The sequence below is a fragment of the Pelodiscus sinensis genome, chromosome 2 (assembly GCF_052426305.1).
Source record: "Pelodiscus sinensis isolate ZL-2025 chromosome 2, ASM5242630v1, whole genome shotgun sequence".
NCBI lineage: Eukaryota > Metazoa > Chordata > Testudines > Trionychidae > Pelodiscus > Pelodiscus sinensis.
Window position 1 is genome coordinate 115,258,059 of NC_143053.1, and position 24,983 is coordinate 115,283,041.

The 24,983-nt window shown below is 43.5% G+C and overlaps 1 protein-coding gene across 10 annotated transcripts in view; it reads right to left on the minus strand.

Moving 5' to 3' along the window:
- RREB1 (ras responsive element binding protein 1) overlaps window positions 1-24,983 on the minus strand; it is a 176,670-nt gene that overhangs the window by 27,150 nt on the left and 124,537 nt on the right. For all 10 annotated transcript variants that reach the window (XR_003087285.3, XM_006138792.5, XM_089776395.1 and 7 more), the window contains 2 exons: window positions 6,879-7,068; window positions 1,758-4,506 (listed from right to left, as the gene is read on the minus strand). Coding sequence is in view for 9 of the 10 variants with exons in the window: in XM_006138792.5 (XP_006138854.1) it covers window positions 1,758-4,506; window positions 6,879-7,068 (2,939 nt within the window). In the remaining variant the exon portion in view is untranslated. The remainder of the gene's footprint in view (window positions 1-1,757; window positions 4,507-6,878; window positions 7,069-24,983) is intronic.

The following is a 24,983-nucleotide window of genomic DNA, read 5'->3' on the forward strand; positions in this document are numbered from 1 at the left end:
CTGACTGACTGGGCCAGGCTGATTACCTGTGAAGCTGGGCTGCTACACAGCTTAGAGGGAACACTGCTAGCCACTATGAGCAACCAGTACCAAACTAGAGACACCATTTGTTTGATTCAGCATAGCACACTACTCGCCTAGGCTATGTCTAGACTGCAGGCTTCTTTCGAAAGAGGCTCTTTCAAAAGATCGCGTCTAGACTGCAGGCGGATCTTTCGAAAGAGAAATCCGCTTTTTCGAAAGAGAGCACCCAGCGAGTCTGGATGCTCTCTTTCGAAGACGGCCTCTTTACATTGAAGAACGCCTTCTTTCGAAAGAGGAACTTTCGAAAGAAGGCGTTCTTCCTCGTGAAATGAGGTTTACCGCCATTGAAAGAAAAGCCGCGTTCTTTCGAAATAATTTCGAAAGAACGCGGCTTGAGTCTGGACGCAGGGGAAGTTTTTTCGGGAAAAGGCTACTTTTCCCGAAAAAAACCCTGAGTCTGGACACGGCCCCAGTTGACTACTCTACAGGCACTTCCACATTCCTCCTTTGAAATGTACAAGAGCTCCCACTGGAGTTCTTGCACATTTCAAAGGAGGAATGCAGAACTCCACATGCAGCCCAGGACCAGCGGGAAGTCCCACTGACTCCAGGTTATATGTGGGTGCCAGCTTTGAAATGTACAGGAGTCCCCAGCGGAGGCTCTTGTGCATTTCAAAGCCACAGCGCCCTCATGGAGCCCGTGCTCCATGCTGTGCTACTGCTTTGAAATGCCACACAGAGCCCGGGTGAGCTGGGGACTCCCCAGCTGACCCGGGGACTCCCCAGCTGACCCTGGGCTCCATGTAAATGTCACGTCGACATTTCAAAGCAGTGCCACAAGGAAATTCCCCCTTGAAGTACCCCCTCTTTCTCTTATCTTATAGAGGCGGCAAAGGGGGGAGGGGAAATCGACTAGTCAGCTAGTCCTCAACATCCTTAATTCTGCTACAGAGTTTTATATTTATTTGTTCTAAGTTTTACATTTCCTTCTATACTTACTGAAGCTGGCATGCTGCTCATGAAGAAAGGCAGCCAAACAATCAACATACTACTATGTACTACATAAGCTCATTTTCAGAATAAAGTTAAAATTAATTGAAAACTAAGGGACAAATTTTCTTCCTACACATAATAAAGGAACTTCACTGAAATCAAGTGAGGCTACAACTACACTATGAACTCAGACTATGATTCTCTTGTTGCATACACATATTTGCACTTACACTCATTGAGCGAGCATGAATATAAATAGCAGCAGCAGAGGGAAGACTGAACAGTGCCAAGTACAAACTGCCTGGATATGTACGTGGCTCAGCTGTTCCACTGCTGCTGCTGCTACTATGACTATACTGTTATTTATACTTGAGCTAATGTGAGTATGTGTACACAAACAGGGGGAATCAGACCTCTAGCCCATAGTGTAGACATAACTTACCCCTTTGATAGTCTTGGCTACAGAAACAAGGAGGGATATATTACTGAGAAACACCATAGCATAGAGGTGCATTATTATACTCCTAAATAATGGAAATGATTGAGAAGTCACAAAACAAAGAGCAAAACTGTTCAGACTACACAACAGGGGAAAAGAATGAACGAACGACACCCTTCCCTTCCTTTCCCTCCCCTTCCTCCTGCTACCCTGGTGTGCCAAGTCTCGTCAGAGAGCCTTTTTCAGGGGGAAATAAGCACAGTAACTATACTCTAAGCATGACAGCATGAGGCTCTCTTACCTGTGTGAGTGAGCATGTGGCGCTGCAGGGAACTCGCCCATGGAAAGACCCGGGGACAATAAGGACAGGTGATTTTTTGCAGGCAGTTTGAGTAAGCATTCCTCTTTCCTCTCAGCAGCTTATCATCAGCAGTTTCTCTCTCATCATCACTTGTTCCATTCCTATCAGCTTCCTCTTTGAAATCATCAGTGGACTGCAGAAATGGACTAAATTTATTAGTGTCTGTGGTAGCCAACATCTTCTCTATGCTAGCAAACTCCCCGCTTGACTCCAGGTCCACACCGCTGCTCGCTTTAGGCTTGTTTTTCGTTCCTTTCTTCCTACCTCTTTTCTTAGCCAATCCAGCATCAGCCACAGCAGACGTTTCTGGAACATTTGGATTATACACCTGCAGAGTAAGGTCACTGGGAAGACTGGAATCTTTCTGGACAGCCATCGTGATTGTCACTTTGGGTTTGGAGTTCCCTGATTTATCAGAACCAGCAGAGCTACTCACTGCCTTGGGACTGGAGTCTGCAGCCTCTGTTTTCAGCAACGCAGGAGCAGAAGACACAGATGAAATGATCTGGGCAATGGAAGCCAGAGGTGGCAGCTCTTTAGTTACTAGAGGCTTTGGCAAAAGAGGTGGCGGCTTAGGCCTCAAGGGTCGCAGCAAGCCAGGGTTGCCAAGAAGAGCTGGGGAAATGATTGGGACGGTCAAATGCAAGGGACCCTTCAGTGGCTGGGAATGTTTGAGGGCTTCATTCTTCTCCATGCTGCCGTTGGCACTGAAGGCCAGAGGGCACTGCTGACCGTTATAGAGCTTGTCATTGTTCCCAAAAACTTGGTCTTGTTTCTTGGCTTCACTCTGGGCATCATCTTTCTCCTTCTTGAGGGCTTTGGGAATCGACAAGTCTATGGGCTCCATGGAACAGTCATAGTGAGACAGAGGAGAGGCGCCAAACAGGTTCTCCTGCTTCACCTGCACTGAGCTTAAGTTTTTGTTCTTTTGTGAGAAGTCTAAGGGCTCATCAAAGTCCATCGGGAAATTACTTGCAGGTTCAAGTTTGATCGGGACATGAGAAGGTGCCCCCCGCAAAAAGCCATTCTGCGGTTCCAGGAAAGGCGTGATGGACTTGCGGTCCATGTAAGTGCTGTCCTCCAGTAGCGGAGGATCTGGCTGGTTCTCTTGAGGACTGCAGTCCACTGCCAGGATGTAGTTCTCTATCTCCCTCTCTTGCACATGTAAGTGTTGCTTGAGGATATGGTGAATGCAGTTTCGCTTGGCTGAGAAGGCAGTGCCGCACTCTTTGCACTCAAATGGCTTCTTCTTCTGGCAGCCGCTGTGAGTCCTCATGTGGATACGCAGAGCGCGATAGTGCTTGAGGTCTTCCCCGCAGATTTTGCACACTGTGTCGGGGGAGCAGAAAGCATCCACCATCTCCGCTGCATTGCTGGTGACATACTCAATGTTCTTTTCTATGTCCTTCCTTGTCACTTTGAGGTGCTTTTTGCGCAGGTGCCTTTCACAGTTGGCTTTCACTGTGAAAGGGTAGTGGCAAATTTTACAGATGTATGGCCTCTCTCCACTGTGCGTCCGCAGGTGCCGAATTAGCGCTGCTTTGTCAGCTGCAATGTATTCACAGATATTGCACTGGTAAGGGGAGATGCCCAAGTGAGAGCGAATGTGAGCCCTCAAGACGCCAGAGAAAGCAAACACCTGGTCGCAGAAGCGACAAGGGTACAAGACTTTCCTCATGGTTGGTGCTTTCTTGTTTGCTGCCCCTGCAATGATGGCCTTGAGGTCCCCTTCTGTGACTTCTTGCTTGATCTTGGCTTCCATACTCAAAGGCAACAGGGCTTCTATGATACTATCTTGTTCCAGCTGGGTTTTCATTTCATGCTGACTCAGAGGATCTGTCTGGAGCTGAGGGAATAATTGTGAAGGACTGGATTTGTTTCCTGATTTGGACAGCATAAGGTGAGTACTGGAAGTGGAGTCCACAGAATTTTTGATCAGCCTCAGTGGCGGCGGGGGAAGGCTTGGACTGATGCATCCAGGTGACGCTTGCTGTGCACTGATCAGCGGCGGTGGTGTAGAGGTTGCTACGACTGTTCGAGGAGCCACCAAGGGCTTTGGTTTCAGTGGTGGCATATGTTTGAAAATAGATTGCACGGGGACAGCAGGAGCCTTAGAAAGTGGCGGAAGACTTATCTGAGGAGGCGCTGAAGAAGCCATCTTCAAGATCTGCTGAATGTCGGCCAGTTCAATGGCAGACTCGTTGGAGATTGGTTTTACCACAATACTGCTGTCGGGCTGAATGATAAAGCCCTTCTGGAAAGGCTGCAGTGACAGGAGCTTCATGTTCTCTTTTGTAGGAGGAAAGACTGAAAAAGAACCTCCCCTGGAAGCAGCTTCCAGAGAAGATATATTCAGCAGGCTAGTGCTGCCAGGTTCCTGAGGTAGGTTACTCTTCAGTGTTCTAAGCTGCATTTCCTGGACCTCATCTTGCATAACCTCCTCCTGTTTGACAGGCTTGATGTCTTTGGTGTGCTGTAGGCCCAAGGATGCCATGTAGACTTTCTGGTCTGGGTTCTCACCTGCTGGGGTCTTCACCTGCGGTTTGTGCTTTTCTTTTCCCTGATCAACCATATGGGTTTGTGTGTGCAGTTTGAGTGCCGAATGCATGGGGAATGCCTTGTTACATGTCTCACAAATAAATCGATGAAATTCACTGATGCATCTTCGCAGATTCGTTTCACACCAGACCTACAAGATAGCCACAAAATAATGTAACTGACCTACTGTTTGAATGAGAAAGCCTAAATATCAAACAAGCCTTATGTTTCTGCAGCAAAAGGAAACACTTTCAATTCTCCTCTCTCAAGAGGCTGCAAACTTTATGGGAAACTTTTTCCAGTGTAAACTAACCTTTTTCAGAAAAAGAAGATTAGGGTGTTTTTTTTTTTTTTAAACAAAACAGCCTTTTATATAATCAATCAACAGAAACAAATCATAGCATAAGTTAACAAGTAATCTGATTAACAAAAGAGAAAACAATTGGGGGGGGAGACACAAAAAAGACGAGAGAGGTTTACAGCAAATGAAATTTATGCAGATTTATTGTTAAATATCTCATAGGGGAACATATCTAAAATTCATGCTTTCTTTTACTAGGGTATGTGTGAATAAATGCAACCCTTGGGCTCCTCGTATGTTGCTATTATTGCTCATGTGGGGGCCAACTTTTTCTACCATTGTTTTATACATGCCATGCTTATTCCAGGACATCACTTCCAAACAGCACAGGGAAGCACTATGTATACAAAATCTAAATTTTGATTTATTCTGGAATCCTCTACGGTTTGAAACTGAGACAAGGAAGAACAACAAAATGATGTGTCTAAGATGGAGGCGGGGAACCTTTTATGTATTGGGGCCGCTGACCCACAGAAAAATCAGTCAGGGGCCGGATAAAAGTAAAAAGCAAGGAAAAACCCCTCATTGACGTGACCCCCAACTAAGAAGCAGAAAGACACTCCCCACATTTCCCCTTGCACGCCAGAGCCTACGGGGGCCTAGACTAGTAGATTTTGTGGGGTCTCCCATACACTCTGGCGTGGGGCTAAAAATGAGGTTTTCAATGTGTGGGAGGGAGCTTCTGGGAAGTGTGCTTGGGATGTGGGGTCTGGGCGGGAGGAACGGTGCAGGAGAAGGTTAGGATTAGTGGGTGCAGGAGTAGGGTATGGGGTCTAGTGATGAGGGGGCACTTACCTGGATCTAGGCAAGATAGATCCAGCCCTCAGGCTATAGGTTCCCCACCCTTGGTCTAAGAAGACATGTTTATGGCCTAAAATTCATCTCCCTTTAAAGAAAGTTAACTCTTGTGTAGAATCCATGGAGAATGCTTAGATTATATTTTTATATACACTATGCATATCTCAATTGTGCATGTACAAATAAAATATGTGTACAAATAAAATAAAAACGTGGGGATGATAATTACGTGATAAATTGCATGAATATGGACCTATTTATCCAGCTTTTTTAAGACTAATTCTGACTTTTCAAACTCCTGAGGAATTTTAATAATAAAAATAATAAAAGAAATCAATCTGCCAAAAATGTTCCCTTGTTTTTTGAATGTGGAATTCCTTCATAAAAAGCATATCAATATGAGATACAGATTGGGATTGTTATAGACAGTCCTGCACCAGTGACAGAATTTAGGTCTAGTATCTTGCTACTTGCCAGAACTAGAAATCAGAAATTATTCCCACTGGGAAGTACAGATTGCTATCTTCCTAATGGGGCAGCCACTGGACCTGGGTGGTCCTGAAGTATTGGACTTTTAAATCCAGGCCCTTCAATATACAAAAGTCTATTCCAGGATGTGGGCTGTTATTGTAGGATTGTGGAGCTTTTTTTGTTTTTGTTTGGTTTTTTTGAGAGGCACGGCAAACGTATTAATTTTCATTTTCTTCTTCTGATGAACTTTTTTCTTTTGAACGCATAACTAAGCCAGATTGGCTCTATAAACAGAGGGATATAAACAAAATTTCCAGTGCAAAATTTTACAACTCAAAAATATTTACAAAAGTCTATAGCACATTCAAAATTTATGCAGGTGTGAGGTTATAGATGTTACAGGCACAAGTTTGGGGGAACTTTCTAATGTCACCCAAAATGTTGCCATGCAGAAGTAATACGAATTTCCCAAACTTTATGCTTATAAAGCCTCTATACCACACCAACATGTACATATAAAGAGCTGAGCAAAGCCCATCATTTATGTCCAACTATATCACATGTCTTGTATAAGTATTTTAAAAGTGGGACAAAAGTAATTCTTTGTTTGGAGGGCTGGAAGAGTTCAGATGGTCTTCAGCAGCCTAAAAAGCTTTCCTTACAAATATTATAAAAGCTCGTGAGAAACTAACCTAAAAGGCATCCTCCAAGATCCTGCTTGAGATCTAACATTTTTCAGGAGGAGAACTGTGGAATCGATAAAGGTTGAATATGTTCTACAGCATTCCACAAAACATTCTACACCTACTCCCTGCATGACCTAATACAAAATCCTTCAATTAATGCATTGGATGAACACAGCTGTGATTCTCAGAGCTAGGGATATATATTACCTGAGAAATGCGAGGGAATTTCCTGCAGGAAAAGTCGGTGAATCCCAAATCGTGGAAGCCTGCTGGAATTGAAGGATTGTTCTGAATGAAAGGCTTTCCCAATGGGTCTCTTGGAAGCTGCTTGTGAATAACTGCATTATGACGCAGCAAACCCCGATGAGTGCGAAAGGTAATACAACAAGTGTCACACCTTGAAAGAAAAGAAACACAGTAAAAGATTACAGAGTGATTTTACATTGGACAGTATTTTTTCTGTCATACTAATAACTGGCTAACAGTAAATAAAGTCATGGCCCATAAAATGCTTAGTAGAACAATTATGACGGTTTGTAAGTCATGTTCACTTTCTATCAGATTCTGGCTAGTACAGGAAGTTCAGAGGAAGTTCAAAGAATGCAACACATGTCACCTGAATGTTACATATTAACGGACAATGAAACATCTGATGAGAGACGGGGACCACAGCGTTCTGACACTGTTCCCATTCTCCTAAATAATCTACTTTGATAGATTTATCTTGCTTAGTTTAAATACAAATTCTGGTACTTAAATGCTGAAAACATCATAATATCGTAGTAGTGGTGAAGTGATGAGAAGTCTAACTGAAGTCAACAAGCATCAGAAATCATATACTCATAGTCTTTTTAATTATTATTCACTGTACTACAGAATTTCTATTGACCCTATAAACAAATGTCTATGTATGAAATAGCAGAAACTGTTTTATGCTCCACTTTACTGTCATATTTTCATTGGTTTCTCTAAAGTAACACTACTTCACACCTCCTTTTAAATTAGAGTATAACCTAATTGGAAAAAGCATCTGAAGCAGATTCAAAAGTTCTCTCATCATATGCACACACCTTTCGCTGTCAATGTATTCCAAATACTGGATGTAGGTGTGAACACATTTTGATACCCACCCCTTAGCTATGATTTCTTGTTTGTCTGAAAGATCCGTCTTAAATCAGATTAATCTGAGAACCAAACAACAGCAATATTTACACAAAGCTGACTTGAATTGTAAATGCTACATTTACAATGCAAGGTTCTCAGAATCCAGCCATACAAATGCAAAGCCAGGCTGCTTTGCAGTGCTCCTGTTCAGCAACATGTAGACCAAGTGCCAAGAACAAGTGTAAACAACTTTATTAAATATCTGGTATCTTAGATTTATACCATGACGAACTCAAATGTCAACACTGTAAATCTTAAGCAAAACATCTCCACTGAATTCAAACAATTCAGAGGTACCTTGCAGCTATACTGTCAATTTTGCATTAAGATGTCCCTTTCACAGAAGTAAATACCAATGAATAACAGTAATTTAAACTCTGTCAGCAGAAATTTTATTTGCAGTATTTTTACATTAAACCCTATTTCTTGCATATCTGCTACGCTGTGCCCAAGAATGAGATTTTCTGCAATTTTCAACTCATTTGTCCCTTCAACGGCTCAGAAGAAGAAGAGAATTGCAGAATCCCATTAATAAAGAAGTTAAAAAAAAACACTAGCTGGTGTTCTGATCTGACTCTTCTGCTCTGCCGTACCTAAATCCATGGTAGTTTTACTGAAAGCACTGTAACTGCCTTCGAAGTAAGAAAACATCCTGCAATTGGAAAGAGCTTCTCTGACTGTTCTGAAGCAGTTTCCTTCTGTTCTGACCACTAAATCACTTCCACTGCTGCTCTTGAACCACATTGCAAATATTCATTGAACTTCTTTTTAAAAAATTTCTTCTCTAAAAATAAAGAGATAACCAAGTCACTCACAAAGTAGCTGACCTCATAGTATCCAAGTGCTGACAGAAACCAGTGTGAAGTATATATAATACTGCTTTTGTCATGCTGCGTAGAAGGACAGCACATGAATATTATGCTCTTGAGCGGTAGTCTGCTTTATCTCCACTATCAGTTCACTTGCATGTTACCTTTATAACTACTGACAGTATACTGTCTGCATGCAATTAAATATGGAATCATAGACATTTACAAAACTTCAAGGGCTCTGCTAAAAGTAATGACAACCTTTGGATAGGCTAGACTCTTAAAAACCAATGCATGAGAGTTCTTAATATCACAATTTGCAACTGCTCTGTTATAGGTACACTGACAATATATCCTGGAAAATCTGGGACAGACACTATTTTAAATCTCCTATCCCGGTGTCCCTAGTATTGAAATGTCCCAGAAAACAGTGGGTGGGGGAGAAAGCCCCACGGTTCCCCACGGATACGACTTGCACATGCTGCCTTTTCTCTGTCCCCGGCTGGGACAGCCTTGCAGCACTTCCTGGAGGCTTTCCTCTTTGCTCCCATTGGTCAGAATCTGACAGTAGGATTTGTCCTGAGCCAGGCTGGGGCAACCGCTAAGCAGCTGATTAGTGGATCTGCTCTGTACATGGTAAACTGAACTCTCAACACATTACAGTAAACTTCCGATAATCCGGCACCTTTAGGACCAAGAGGGTGCCGGATTATCAGATATGCTGGACTATCGGAAGGGGGGGACTATGAGGGGTCTGGGGTGGAGTGGGGGGGTATGCGCCCCTCAGTGCTGTGGGACCAACCCGGCAGCACCCCAGCTGCTCTGCCCCAGACTTCCTAAGTCAGCCGCTGCTGAAACTGGCCAGCGGCTGACTCCGGGAAGTCGGGGGCAGAGCAGCTCCAATTGTCCGGCTGCCTGGAGCACTTCTGGGTTCCAGATGGTGCCGGACCATCAGGAGTGCTGGACCATTGGATTCCGAACCACTGGAGTTTTACTGTATTACCACTGGGACTAGGAACAACAGACTGTCCAGTTAGCGGCTTCACCCAAATCAGTAATGAAATTTGCATACATAAGTGGATTTGAAGCTTTTTTCCTACTCAAATCATTAGACTAATTAGGCAGAAACCAAAACGGATTTTGGTTAAAAAGCAATAAAATGTAATTTCATTCCTAGGGCCACGTAACTACTAGCTCTAGCTATTGTGTATGTACAGCAAACAGAGATATTTTAAGAACTTGATACATGCTTTACATGGGAAACCATTTGCCAGAGTGCAAGGTGGGAGTAGCTATGAGAAATTAACAAAATCGATATTAAACTTCAGTCATAATGTCAGCTGTTTTCCCATAATATTTCTATTAATTTGAAATCCATTGCTAATCTTGAGGGAGGTAAACTCTTGGTATTCCTGATTCCTGGAATCTGAAATCACAGTTACAATGTATATGAAAAAATACAATTTAAATAGAATGATTAATAGGCAAGGGTGCATCAGCAGTGACAAAAAGGAGGAGGGGAAAAGCTCGCCACAAAGTGACGTGGATAGGTGTCTCTCTCACCTGGCCCCAAGTGCTTTAGAGCAGGGGTTCCCAAACTTTTTGACACGGGGACCAGTAAATCCAGTCACGAGTTTCTGGAGGACCGGTAACATTCATTTGCATAATTGCGTATTCATTAAGAAAATGATGAATATTCAACTAAGTTGTTTCTGGTCCTCCCAAAGCTCCCAGTGCCAGCGTTAGCAAAGCTTTAGATACAGTCTCTGACAATATTCTTGCCAGAAAGTTAAGGGAATATGGATTGGATACATGGACTGTAAGATGGATAGAAAGCTGGCTAGATCAGGGTTTCCCAAACTTTCTACTTTAGTTGGAACCCATTTTTTTTCAGTACTCTTTTTTGCAGCCCAAAAATATAAACATGTATAAAAAAAGAATGAAAAATGAATACATTTTCAGTGTTTCACCCGGCTGCATCCTCCGCCCAGCCTGGGCCAGGACTTGGGGGACCCGGCGCCGCATGAGCACTCCAGGAGGCGGGAGCAGGAGCAGATTGGGGTAAAATATCTGGCTAGGAGGGAGAGTGCAAGGAGGGGCAGGGTTGCCAGGTGTCCGGTTTTGTACCAGACAGTCCGGTATTTGAGGGTTTTGTCCGGGAAACAAATTGAGAAATTACCAGACATATAAAATGTCTGGTACTTTCTAATTAGGTACATTTTATTATAATTAGGTGCATCAATCCTTAGCTGGGAACTTCCTGGCTGGTAGATGTGCTCACGATGCGTGAGTGTGTCTACCAGCCAGGCAGTTTGCAACTACTCGAGGGGCCGTGTGTGTGGGCGGGGGGGGAGGGGAAGGGCAAAATGGAATCCCTGGCCAGATTCACTCGTCTGCCAGGGTCTGCATGTGGCCAGGTCAGTCCCACTCCCCCCCCTTCTCCTCCCGATCTCCCCAGTCCAGCCCTGCTGCCCCCGTCCAGCCCTGCTTCCGGTGTCCGGTTCCCCCCGCTCTCCACCAATCTCCCCTGGTCGGCCCTGCTCCCCCGAAAGCCCCCCCACCAGCTCTGCTGCCCCCATCCAGCCCTGCTTCTAGCATCTGGTTCTCCCGTCCTCCTCCTCCTGATCTCCCCCGGCCAGCCCCCCCCTCCAGGGCTGGCTTGAGGCATTCCTGCACCCCGGGCAGTGGGCGCGCAACTCATGTGCGGCTCCGCCCCCGGGCACACAGCACATGTGCAGCCCCACCTCCCAGCAAGCTGCGCACCTTACAGCTGCGATCAGGTGTGTGGTGCCCAATTGCAGTTCTAAGGGGCGCCGCGCGGCACCCCTTACAGCTGCCATCAGGCGCCCCCCATAGGTTGGCGCCCGGGCAGCTGCCTGGCTAGCCCTCCCCTTAATCCAGCCCTGCCCCCCTCCCCCCAGGCTCCTGTCCAGCCCTGGTTCCGCGGCCTGCCCTCTCCGATCTCCGCCGGACAGCCCCGCTACCCCCAACCCAGCTTCTGCCACCCGCCCGCCCCCCACCCCATCTCAGCGGGACAGCCCCACTACCTCCAACCCTGCTTCCATTGGCCGCCCGCCCGGATATCCGCAGGACAGCCCCACTGCCCCTAGCCCTGCTTTTGCCACCCTCCCGCCTGGATCTCTGCGGGACAGCCCCACTGCCCCCAGCCCTGCTTCCCAGCGATCGGTTTCCCCCCGACCTCCTCCCAGCCCGCCCCGCTCTGCTCCCCTCCCGGCAGCCATGCTGAGGCCTGGTATTTTTTTCCCACAGCCCGCTATCGGGCCGCAGCCCATAGTTTGGGAAATGCTGCTTTAAAGCATCAGGAGCTTGGCCCCCTCCTCGGCTTTGCATTGCTCAGCTCCTGCCCGTGGCCACCTGCTGGGAGCTGCTGCCAGCCCAAGTGCGTGAGCAGGGCCTTCTGCTCCAAGCTGCTGGCACTAGTCCAATTCATAGGGCACATATACCCCAGCTGCCAGGAGCCAGCACCAGCTCCCCACAACAGCCCTTTGCCCCTACACACAGTGCTACCAGCGCCAGCACATACTGTGCCCCTGCGCACAGCACCACACACACACTGTCCCTGCCCACAGCACCACACACACACACACTGTCCCTGCACACAGTACCACCACACACACCTCTTTGCCCCTGCTCACAGTGCTACACCCAGTCCTCCCCACACCCTATTGTGCCACCAGAGCCTACTCACACACGCTGCCTCCCTCTACAAACTTCACCATCTCCACACACCCTCTCTCGACACAGTGCCACAAGCATCTCCACACACATGCACGCACGCACAGCACTATCATATGAACCTTGCCCCTACACACACACAACACATCACCGTCACACAGCACAGCAGTACCTCCTTCAGGGCCCAAACCTATACCGATTGGTAAAGGGTGGTGGGAGGAGTTCTTAGAGGGGTAACATGACCCACTTCTAGACCAGTCATCTGCCCCAGAACTCCCCTTGATTGGTCAAATCTGCTCTCAGGGCGGTTCTATGGGGCTCAAACCCATTCCTATTGGCAGAGGACAGTGGGAGGAGTTCTCAAAGGGTTATAATACCCTTAAAGGGTCACGATGCCCTTTATTTTTGGTCACATGTCCATCTTAACCCTAGAAGTACTGCTTCCAGGAGTGGGACTCTGTGTGACCGATGGGCAGGGCCTAAGGAATCGGGGGGGGGGGGGGGGGAGGGGGCGGGTGTGGCTAATGAGGCTGAGGGTGTGGTTAATGTGTCCCTATTTTCAGTTCAGAAAATATGGTCACCATAGTTATAAGGATGTAAAATCCCATTCAATTGGTTAAACATATTATTTATCCGATTAAAGGCAGGGTTGGTGGGGGGAGCTGCTCCAGCTGGGCTGGAGTGCCTCTCCCCTCCCTCCTGCTCACTGCTGGGCTGAAGCAGCCTTCTTCCCCACCCTTGGGCCCACTGCAGAGACTATTCCAACCAAGGACACTGGAGCAGCCCCTGCCTGCAGGGTGCCTGGGCCCACTGCATGCAGGGGCTACTCCATCTCAGCTGGAGCAGCCCCTGTTCATGGTGGCCCTCCCATTGGTGCTAGAACAGCCCCTTGCCTGTGGCAGGCGGAGAGCTGCTCCAGCCCCTACCAGTTAATCTTAATCGGTAAGCCTCATCCATTAAGGGTTAACCAGTTAAACAGTCACATCCCTATTCAGTTACTAGGCCTGTGGTACCTGTTATTCCTTTCTTTAAAAAACAAAACCTACAACAACCCCCACATGTGACACCACATGGGAAGGATGGCAGCAAGGGTTAAATAACTACCAAAAAAACTGGAAAAAACATACAGGCACAAACTCTTAGAAAGGATGAAATATCAAACATGAAAGCAAATGGTGTCATAAGTAACTTTCCATGGTGCCTGAATAGAGGAACAAACTTTCAAGTACTGCATGTATTATAGCATATGGTTCCAGGGTATGAAATACAACCTAGGGTATGTCTACACTTGCAGCCTATTTCGGAATAGGGCTTCAAATGTAGGCATTCGGAATTGCAAATCAAGCCCGGGATTTAAATATCCCGGGCTTGATTTACATCTTCTCAGCCGGGCGCCATTTTTTGAAATTTACAAGTCCGGAATAACTGCTCACATCTACACGTGGCAGTGAAACGGGCATTCGAAATAAAGCCCTATTTCGAACTACCTGTTAAACCTCATTGTAGGAGGAATAATAGGTAGTTTGAAATAGGGCTTTATTTCAAACGCCCGTTTCACTGCCGCAGTTATTCAGGGCTTGTAAATTTCAAAAAATGGCGACCGGCTGGGAAGATGCAAATCAAGCACGGGATATTTAAATCCTGGGCTTGATTTGCAATTCCGAATGCCTACATTTGCAGCCCTATTCCGAAATAGGCTGCAAGTGCAGACATGCCCCTAGTTACTTTGTAATTCATGTTAGTCCAATCAGAAAGTTTATTTGGCCATGCCGTCTTATTATTTATTTGTACTATGGTAATGCCAATAGACCCCAATCATAGATCAGAGCCACAAACACATGAGTTTGATAGAAGTACATTTTGGTTTATGTACATCCTAACCTTTCAGGTACAGCATATCCTCAAGCAGATAAAGAGATGAGTTAAATACAGGTAAGAAATGTGCCTCGATGCAAACATGGCAGCTGTTACGCACTCTGCAATAGGTCTGAGACAGCTCTGGGCATTAAAATCTGTTTTAGTGAGAGGCAAGAAACAGAGAGCTTAGAGTTCCCTTTTAGTATTTTCAAATAATGCCATAATTTCTTTAATTGCCACCTGAGCGGTAAAAGTAAATAGGAATACAAGGGTCTTATCTTGTCTCCATTTACGTTATCAGAAAGACAGCACAGCTAATGGAGTAACTGAACACAGAGTTCTACAGGGAGAGTTAACAGTCAATCCAGGCTGACACCTCACCCCTATGATCTTATGCCCACTCTGTGTGTGATCTATACAGGAGGCCCCCAACTTGCAAAGTGATTGGTTCTGGGGAAAGCGTCGCAAGTCGGGGGTGTCGTAATGTGAACCTACATTTACGTTAGGCACTGTGCACCGTCATAAATGCAGGCCAAGGACCTACATCGGGGGGTTTCGGCCCCTTCCGCACTTACAAAAATGGCTATAAGTGCAGGGAGTCGGAACTTGGGTGGTAGCAAGTTGGGGGCCTCCTGTACTGGCTGCATTTACTCTGTCCTGGGTAGGCTAGAGCTCTGGTGTCCAACATGCTAGCCACTAGCCACATGAGGCTATTTGGCTGGTTGAGTGTGGTTAGTTAGCTATAGCAGTAGCCGCGCTCTAGTGGCTACTACTTCAGAACTGGTTGGACACCACGGGGTTAGAGCTCTGTCAGAAACCATACACAAGATTCTTTCTTTGAGCAGAGTCCTTGACAGCTGTTTGTGCTCTTATGCCACCTACAGTCCAAGGGTCTGTTAGTCTTGACTCGGGGTTGGCAAGAGCCCTCTTTGAAAACTGGCAAATGTTTTCCATTAAATATTCAAAATAGAAATATGTAGGAAAAAATGGATTTTCACAACTGAATTTTTACTTGTTCGTTCCCTTCCTCCTACCCCCGGCTGGATGAGGCAAGAAAGAAGAAAGAAGAAAGAAAAAGGTCAACTGATTTTTTATTTGGTCAGAAAACCCTTTTTGTTCATTAAACATTTGACAAAAAAGTCATGACCAGCTCTAATTGGCAGGTAATATTGCCTTTCTATGTTGGTCCCTAAGGTATATAATCACTGTCCCTTGATGGAGCACCTTAAAGCAGTATTCAAGCTATGTGAGACAGTCAATAGGGAGGAGAGAAAGTATGTGCTGCTCTCCTCTCTCAGGGTATGTCTACACTTCATTCTTTTCTCTCTCTCTCTCTAGGAATGCAAATGCAGACACCCGAAATTGCAAATGAAGCGGGGATTTAAATATTTTCTGTCGAAATAACCCAGTTTTTTCTCTCGAAATAGCGCTATTCTGCAATAGCGCCATAAGGCAATTATGCAAATGTAGTGCGGGATATTTAAATCACTGTTTCATTTGCAATTTCGGATGTCTGCATTTGCATTCCCTCTCTCTCAAGAGAGGAATGAAGTGTAGACATACCGTCAGATGCAACACACAGATTCTCTTGCAGTTCACACTCCTCCATCTCACAGACAGAAACAAAGGGTCGGGCAGTGAGTCAGAGAGGAAGGATCTCTGGATTTAAATCACATAGTGTAGGGAATAGAAATCGTGTCTCACACTCACCACCTGTTGACATGGCTTCAGCTGAGAACACTGAAATAAAACCAGCATGAAAAGACATCACCCAGAAACTTTTGGAACGGCCTCTATCAGCCAGAGACACTTAACTCCAACAGGCCACTCCTAATGTTTCCCAGCTAACTCTTGGCACCTCCTTTCTAAAATCCTCTCCAAGGACAATGGAGGTCATTGTAAATCCACCCTGATGCTGAGGGATGCACAGAGAGTGGCAGGCTCTTAAGGTCTCACAGGATTTGCAAATCTCACTCGGGTTTGTCACTCTTCATTACAGATTCAATGTATAGCCATTTTGCCCAGAATTGTGCATGACAGTTTTTTCATTAAGTACCAAAGACCTCTGAGCTCTTTGTGTGCCATTAATTTAGCTTTCAATGCAATGGCACTACAGCTATATAAGTGCATGCCAATTCTACGACAAAGACATACGGATATTGGTATATTTTATATGGTAACTGGTAAGGGAAGTTTCACATTATACTAGTCAACAACACGCTAAAAATCTTAGTATTATTTCATTTTGAAGTAAGTCGTCATGCTTCACAATACATCACTTTGTAAACTTGTTTATTTTTTTACATATTCAATTAAGATGTAGGAAGCCAGGCCTTAATCCTTTTGCTTTATGCACAGCATTATCTTTCAACTTTTAAATGAAAAACCACATACAAATACAATCTTTCTATGTGGAAAGCATATTCCTAAGCAGCAAAGAAAACAGCTGTTCATCTGTACTTAATGGCTTTGCAAAGAGGACTATTTAAAATGTGAAAAGTCTGACATGTCAAATAAAGAAAGTATTTGAAACATATGGCAATACTTCAGTCACAATGAATAAGAAACCCCTTACCATCTAACAAATATGTCCCAAGCCCACTGCCAAGTCAAATAAAGATGGGATGATTACCTAAAACACAGAAGTCCACAAAGGATTTTAGCAGTGACACCTGAACATCTGAAGGGGGTAAAGGCACTGTGCTTGCAAAGAGGTTTCCAGCTGTACTTGATGTAGGCTGCAACTGTTTTAGAATGTTCTAACCTTTGCTGTAGTTTTCTATAAATGTGAATGCAAAGTGAGCTTTATCTCAGCATATGCAACTAAACCAACAGCTTTCTCCAACTAGAGGCAATGAGGGGGAAAAAGAAGTTGCAGTGAATTTGAGATGGTTTCTCAATCACCTTGCACCTCGTACTGGCATTCAGATCTATGCAAACCAGGTATAAAACACTAACAATCTGTTCTGGTAGTGTTTTATACTTACTTTACATTGGTGCAAAATTCAAGGAAGGGGAGAAACAGGCTCCAGAAGTTACCAGTGCCAACCTATAATGTTAGGGTTCCCAGATGGTTTAACCAAAAATACCGAACCTCCCCCCCCAAAAAAAACCCCCAAAACAAAACACCAGAGAAAAAATTCTGTTGAGGAAAAAAAAGGGGGAGACCAAAGCTGTTGAGAAAAAAAAAAGGGACCCAGAGAGTTAAGTAAAAAACAAAAAACAAAAACAACCCCCCCCTCAAAACAATGTGGTCCCTTTAAGAAACGCTTTTGAGGCTTTTTGGCCCTAACAGGTTGCCGGTGGCTGACTGCCATCTTGCCTCCCTGCACTGGGTCAGACAGCTCCCCTGTGGAACCACTAAGCACCCGGGATTTTCACCTCCTGGCCAGGAAAAAAAAAAATCATAAAATACTGGACTGTCCAGTTCAATACTGGACACTTGGTAACCCTATCTAATGTAGATGTGAAACAACAATGTAAAGTGGTCCACCTTGTTGCCAATGCAGCACGTCTACATTAGTATAGTAAGGGTTTGCAAGAGTAATCACACCCATACAAATTATGTTAATGTATACAAGCCCTAAATTTACAAAGGAATAAAATATATAATTTAAAAAGGAATGCTGGCATGGAAATAACAATTAACATAAAAACATTTTAATGTCCTCTTGAAAAACTGTTAACTATGTAGTTTACTCAAGAGGCAAGCCAAGATGTGCAGCACTTATGACAAAAGCAGATATGCAAGAGAGGTTTACATTAGCAGGACCTACTCATTATCTTATTCTCTGGGCCAATCCTAATTTGTCAGCAATGTAAATAACTTAAAAAAAAAACCTGAACAGCTTTCCTTAAAAGGAGATGCAGAATCACTTGTACAAGTAGTTCACATTGTTAAGAAGTGACAATACAGACATATAGCAAAGACTCTTAATTTGATCTCTCATCATTTTAGATTTCAGAAGTCATTGTCTTTCAAATTCTAAATTATTATACCTCTACTGTTCTGTTACGAGAAATTAAAAATAAACATTAGCTTCCGTTTTATACAAGACCCAGATAAAAGCAATGGTTAAATGTCTTAGGTGTTTAAGCTTCTGGATCTATAGCCGAAGATGACTAAAATGTAAAAAATTCTCAGAGCTGTGTGGATCATGACAATGCTATTCTGCAAGTATGGAATTAAGCAAACAAAAGCTACATTAAATTTCCAGTCCCCATTTAAAAAGGATTTTTAAAAAATGCATGAAATTTTTCCATACCGACTTTGTCCTTTTCTAACCAATATTTTAAGTGACTGTCACAAACAAAATTTCAGTATATACATACATTACACCGTATACACAGTATATGACAGAATCATTTAACAGAAAACTATACAAATAAAGCATTCAGCTCCTCACACTTGAATCCCAAATGCGTCAATATTATTAAGGTAGAATTTATATGGAACTCCTTTTAAAGGGCCAATGCAATGTGCTGGCATTTTACATGGAAAATGGAACAAGGTAGGGAGGTTATGGTGGGGGGGGGGGGAGGAGATAAATTATGCCTTCTCATCTAATTTTTTACTCCAAATGCATAGGTGGGAGAAAAGGACTGCAGTGGAAACACAATTCTATCACTGGCTGTTTCAACTGTGGAGAAGGCTGTAATAATCCCCTCCCTCTCCCCCCCAGAAATAACTTTTTTTAAGGTTAAAATTTTCCATTTTACTTGTAAAGTTCTTATCAAGCGACAGACCGATTGCTTCTTGAAAGTATTTCACGGTTCACATTTTACTTATCTTGCCTCCTATTCTAGGAAGAGATGGGACCGAAGGAGAGCAAATTGGTTTATGTTCCTATTTAGCTCCACCCAGTTCCAGACATTCAACTCCTTTCTGGACAACCCCTTTCCCTCCCCTGCCTCTGCACCCACAGCTCTGACAAATGATGTCGAACAGCTGCTCTAATCTCTTCCAGTTGCTGGTAGACAGAGTGATGGAAGAGTGGCAGCTCTCTCATCCCGGCTGCTGTCTTCCAAAGATCCCAGAGAATCCACTCAGCTACAGTCACAGATGTCTAATACATGCCCTCTCCCATTTGCTACCCTTCCAACAAGCCAACTCCATTTTTTCCAACTCTGACTCAATGCAGTGTGAAACACAGCAAGAGTCTGACAAGTTTTCTTATGTAAGGGTTAGTACAAAAGCTGCACATTACAATACTACACTGTGCAAAATCTGCACAAAGCACAAGGCTGAAGAGAGACTTCCCTTGTAAAGTATAGGAGGTTTCTGACATAGCAGACTAAGCCTCTGACGCAAGCAGTTTTAATTAAGTCAACAAACGTGGGGCTTTTATTTTAACTTTTCCCTCACCCTCCATGGCCTCTTCTGATTTGCTTTTACTTTGTTCTCCCTTCAACCTACTTTTCTCTCTCTGCCCTCAAGACAATAAAACAAAACAAAAACAAAAAACAAAACAGAAGAAGGCTGGAACCATTTAATCAGGCATTCTATTTATAGGATGATGCTTAGCAAGGACACAATGCTACGTACATTCCAAATGCTGCATATTGCCCTTGTAGTCTGGACCAACATGTAAAAGCTTGTGCAGCTCTGAGATAAACCACAGTGACGTTTCAAAGACAGCATTTTAGAACCTGTTGGTATGCTGCAGAGTCAGTTTCAGCATGACTATATTGTGACTCCTATACTCAAAGTAATCCAGGTGAACCTGACCATCACCAGATAAAATCACAAGTTACTTTCTGAACAGATTTCTCAGTTAGGTCTTAACTTTCTTCCCTACCCTTTTTTGGTAGCAACTTAATGAATTCTGTTTGCTTACAAAGGACTGATTTTTCTACTGTCAAGGCAGATTCTGACATCTTTCCTCATGCAGAATTGGACCTCGGTCTGTGAGCAGACTCACTGACTTCAATGGAATTATTTATGGAGTTAGGTATTGTTTAGCATGAGTAAGAGGAGCCAGAATATGGACCATAGTTATCTGTATAACAAAAAATTCAGCCCACTTTCTTATAGCTTAGTTAATAACTTTGACTCTAAAAGATAAACATTAAGAAAGCTACTTGACAGAATCACAGAGCTAGAGGCTACACATGACCAGAACCAATTTTGATCCATTTTTTAAAAGACTATTACAAATGTACCATAGGGGCATGGGGGGAGGAGGGGGCATGTATAGTTCAGCATCAAATGGCTACAAAAAACTCCATATACACAACACACATGCTATGTATAGACTACATCTCTCTGTCGACAGAGGGATACAAATCAAGCACGTCGAAACTGCTAATGAAGCAGGGATTTAAATATCCTGTGCTTCATTAGCATAAACATGGACGCCACTTTTTTCCAAAATCGAGCTTCTTTTTCGGGGGGGGGGGGGGGGGGGGAGGGGGGAGAGAAACAAAAAAAAACCCCAGCAGTCTAGACATAGCTGGGAAAAAGTAAACCCTTTTTCAACAGATCCTGTAAACCTCATTTTTTAAGGAATACGAGATCTGTCAAAAAGGGTTTATTTTCAACAGATCCGCATCTAGACTGCCTTTTTTTTCCGAAAAAGCTCCATTTCGGAAAAAAGTGGTGGCCATGTTTATGCTAATGAAGCACGGGATATTTAAATCCCTGCTTCATTAGCAATTTCAACGTGCCTAATCTACATCTCTCTGTCGACAGAGAGGTATAGTCTAGACACAGCCACAGATAGGTTAATGTACAGATGTATCTCTGAGCCCACAAATGCAATTTTACCACTTGGACCCCCATTTGAAAATTCAGTCCCTCATGTATCACAATTTTCCTTTCAAATATAAAATAGATGCATGTTTCAACAAGCTTTCACATAAATTCATAAAAAATATCTGCTACAGAAGAGAGCCCCAATGACTGTTCTCTCTCACTACACTAAGGGAAAAAGCACATCTCTCTCCAAGAGCTTGTCTCTACACTAGAACAGTTCTCTCTTGATGATAATAGGTGTTAGCTGAACCTGTACTGATCATGTGGCTTGCCCAGGTCTTGCAGCTCAACCATGCTCAACAGGTGTTCAGCTGCATTTTGTCCCCAGTTGATGCTGTCACTAGACCTACCTAGTTTTTTTAGTGCCACAACCCCTGGGAGATGAGATGGACAAGCACACGAAGGACCTCCTGTATCAGCTTCAATCCCTTTCCCCTTCATGAAGCTCCATGCTGTAGTACACTCAGCACATCATCCTGTTTCCAAACTAGATATTCAACACCCTGCAACATCCTACACAGCTTCACATAGGGGATGTCCTCTCTGCAGCCACTCACTATCTGATATCCTATCCAGGAGTTTCAGATTCCCACAGTCACAGCACAATGCGGTCCCTGTATCGGCCAGGCTGTCTCCACGTCTGACCAGGATTCAAGTGCTCTGTTCAATTTCCTTGTTCTCTTTTAAATAAAAACATGAGCGTGCACTCTAGCTAAAATCCTAGTCTGTTCTGACAAACCAGCACAAGGACAGATACTTTCATAAACCTCTCCCTGTATTATTTCTCAGTTTCATTTTATTTAGTCAGTGAATAAAGCATTCTCCAGCTTGGCTGCATGTTTTTGTTTTTGTTTTTTTGCAGAGGGAGGGGGAGAAGAAGGGATTGGTTTTGTTTCCTGGAGACCATTAGGATTACTTTCTGCCAAAGTTTATTGTTTGCTTACAGGACTTTTTGGTTTGAAGCCAATCTCTGATCTCGATCACATGGGCGACTCAAATCAGCTCACTGGAGTTACTCTGGATTTAAATTATTCTAAATGACAACAGAGTCTGGTTCCTTGTTTCTATCAGCAGAGCACTGTTTAAACTCTTCAAGCAAGTAGCTCTTGTGACAGAACAGAATGCCAGTGAATTGAACTGACAACTACGTGCAACTGACCCCTTTGGCTTACTGTTTTTAGCTCCACCCTGTCTAGTAGCAGTGACTAGAGTAGGTTGGGTGAATAATCCACACTACTACAATTTAAAATCACTGTAATTAGAAAGGCGGAATAGCAGGATTTTTAACTTGCCAGAACCAGAAATAAGGAGTCTGGGGGTTCATCTATTCTGGAATATTTTGTACCTGTCCTATGGCATTTGCTATTGGTAGTGGTTTAAATTCTTGTGTATACTGGGCTCAGGATTATTCAGCACAGTACTATGAGAGCGATGTTCAGATTTACGACGTGCTGAAAAAGCTTGGACCTGATTTATGCTGACACTGGTACTAGAGAACAGGTATGCAATTTTATAATGTTACAAAGAGCACACACCTTTGGCATTGAAGGCTGTTTCAGGTGGCAGTGTCATCACGTATGCAGATAAACATAGAACTTTGGGTCTTGGTAAACAAGTAAATTAGTTTCATCGGCATTTTGTTTTCAAATATATTCACTGTGTCATTTTTATGTCTACAGGTATATCCTAGAAAAATATAAACTATTTGTGATTTTAAATGAATCTTTTTTTGTTGGTGTTTAAAATTTTTTTCGTGTACTTTAAGAGAATTCTACAATTCAGTCTCCTGACTAATTTCTCTATTGATTGTTGATTAAAGGAACCATCATAACAAAGTGCAGAAATATACTGCTGCATGTGAGAAATATTCCAGATACTTTTTAAAAGTTTCATTACTTATCAAATATAATTTTGAATATAAGAAGAAAGGCCCTTTCATCTTGGCTGGACTTTGAAAGTTAAATACTTCCGCAAATTTTTGCAGGATTGAGGCCTAATGTTGCACCTCTGTCCAGTATCCTGCAACCTACGACAGGTATTGCCAGGAAGTGTACCAAACCCAGTCTGACCTGAACTGCAAGTAGGAAACCATCTCTCGGATATAGGAACTGATCTCTTCCACCTATGTGATGTCATATACCACCAGGATTCCATGGTTTGAATATAAAAGTTCAAGTAATTTTTCTGCTTAGACAATGCTGGCAACACCTCTTCAAGTTAGTACTTTCCATTTTAGGCAAATCTAAGACACAATTTTCAGTTGCTTCTAACTTTGCCACACTTTGATTGTTAGGTCTGAAATTTTCCATGCCTGGTATCTGCCTCTGACTGTTGTTTCCCCCTTTTTTGTTGGGTAAAAGTTTTAGCAAAATAGATCTGCTGAGTCTGAAAGTAAAGTATGACAAAATGTCAATTTCCCCTCCTTCCTTAATAAGTATTTGCCACTGTTTTGTTGAGAGGCTCTAGCACCCTCCCCAGCATTTGAAATTTGGCATGGGGAGTGTTGCCAAAATGTGCCTTCACTATTTTTGTGAAAATCTACTCAAATTTGTTTGAGTTATATGCCTAATAAAAACAATTAAAAAAAAATAAAAATCATTACCTGGACATGCTCAACATAAATTCGTAAGATTTCATCTTACTGAATCTACAGAGAAGAGCCTTCTACAGTTACCAGTTACCCCAGCGGTAAATGTCATTACAATGGATCTAAAGTTCCCAATCCTGCTGATAATCCATGGAGGCTGGTAGTGGGGGGGAACACAATACGTTCCAGATAATGGAATTTCTATTCTGTCAGTTTGCTGGGGTCCTGCAAAGTAGTTAAGAGTTAATGAATCTGCATTTAAAGATGCTGTCTTGAATGGCCCAAAAGAATGCATTTTTCAGCCAGCTCAGTTAACCTAGTTTTTAACACTATAAGAAAATTTCTTTTATGGCTCATTAAGATGCAGGCCAACACACGTGAAGCCATATGAGCTCACCTTGCCATTGCAATTAAATAAAAACATGCATTTTAAAATGTGTCTAGCTAGCCTCCAAAATGAATAGCTCCTCCCTAATCTCTTTTCTGCTGGGACAGAAGAATGAGTGTTAGGGATAGGGAAAATAGTCACTGGGTCCCCCTAAAGCTGTGCAAATAAAAGGTAATCTTTGGGTAGAATAAAACCACCAAGTAAGTGAAAAGATTTTTGGTGTGTATGTACATTTTTTAAAACACCAGGTTTTACTTTAAGCCTGTTCCGTTGTACTTGCCAAAGGAAAGAAGAGAAACCTCACACGCTGCCTCTAGAGGTTTCTCCTTGGGAAATCCTTACGTTTCATACTTCTTGAGTTTTGCTGGTGCTGCTGATGCAGTTGTGAGTTGTCTATCAGGTGACATTTACAGGCATGTTCCCATGTTTGACAGCAACTGGGAGCCACAAAAGATTCCAGAGAAGCAAGCCTCTCTGTGTGGGATTTCTCGTGTTCCCTGTTGGCTGCGTAGCAGTTTCCCAGCTCTGCTAATTATATCAATGCTCTGATATAAACTTGCCAAAATAGCTGGAGCCCTGCTGCTGCCCAGGCTGCAGAGAAATCACTGGCTTCTTTAAATAATCCAAGCAGGGGAGGAAGAGGATAAAAACAGCACTGTTGTGCCACCTCCCACTGATAATGGTCACTGCAAGAGAGTGAGACAATGTTGCTCTATCCAACTAATGATGCTAATTAGGGTGTGGCATCCAGAGATTTCAATGGGATGAGAGGCTACCCAGAGAGGTTAATTCCATAAAAGAATGGCCAATTATTACCATAATAAAGGGCCGAGCAGTTCTTACCATAATTATCAGACAAAGATGCGTGACTTTAATCAAAAGGTGCTCTCTCAGAAGGAGCTCTGCTCACATAATCAATGGATTAAGTATTGTTTATTTTGCTGTAAGTAAATAATGGGATGCTCACAGCTCTGAGGCTTTGCATAAGCAATCTGCACTCAGGAAGACAATGTCCTGTGTCTTTTCCTTTCACTTTGAACAGCTAACCCTGTCTTTT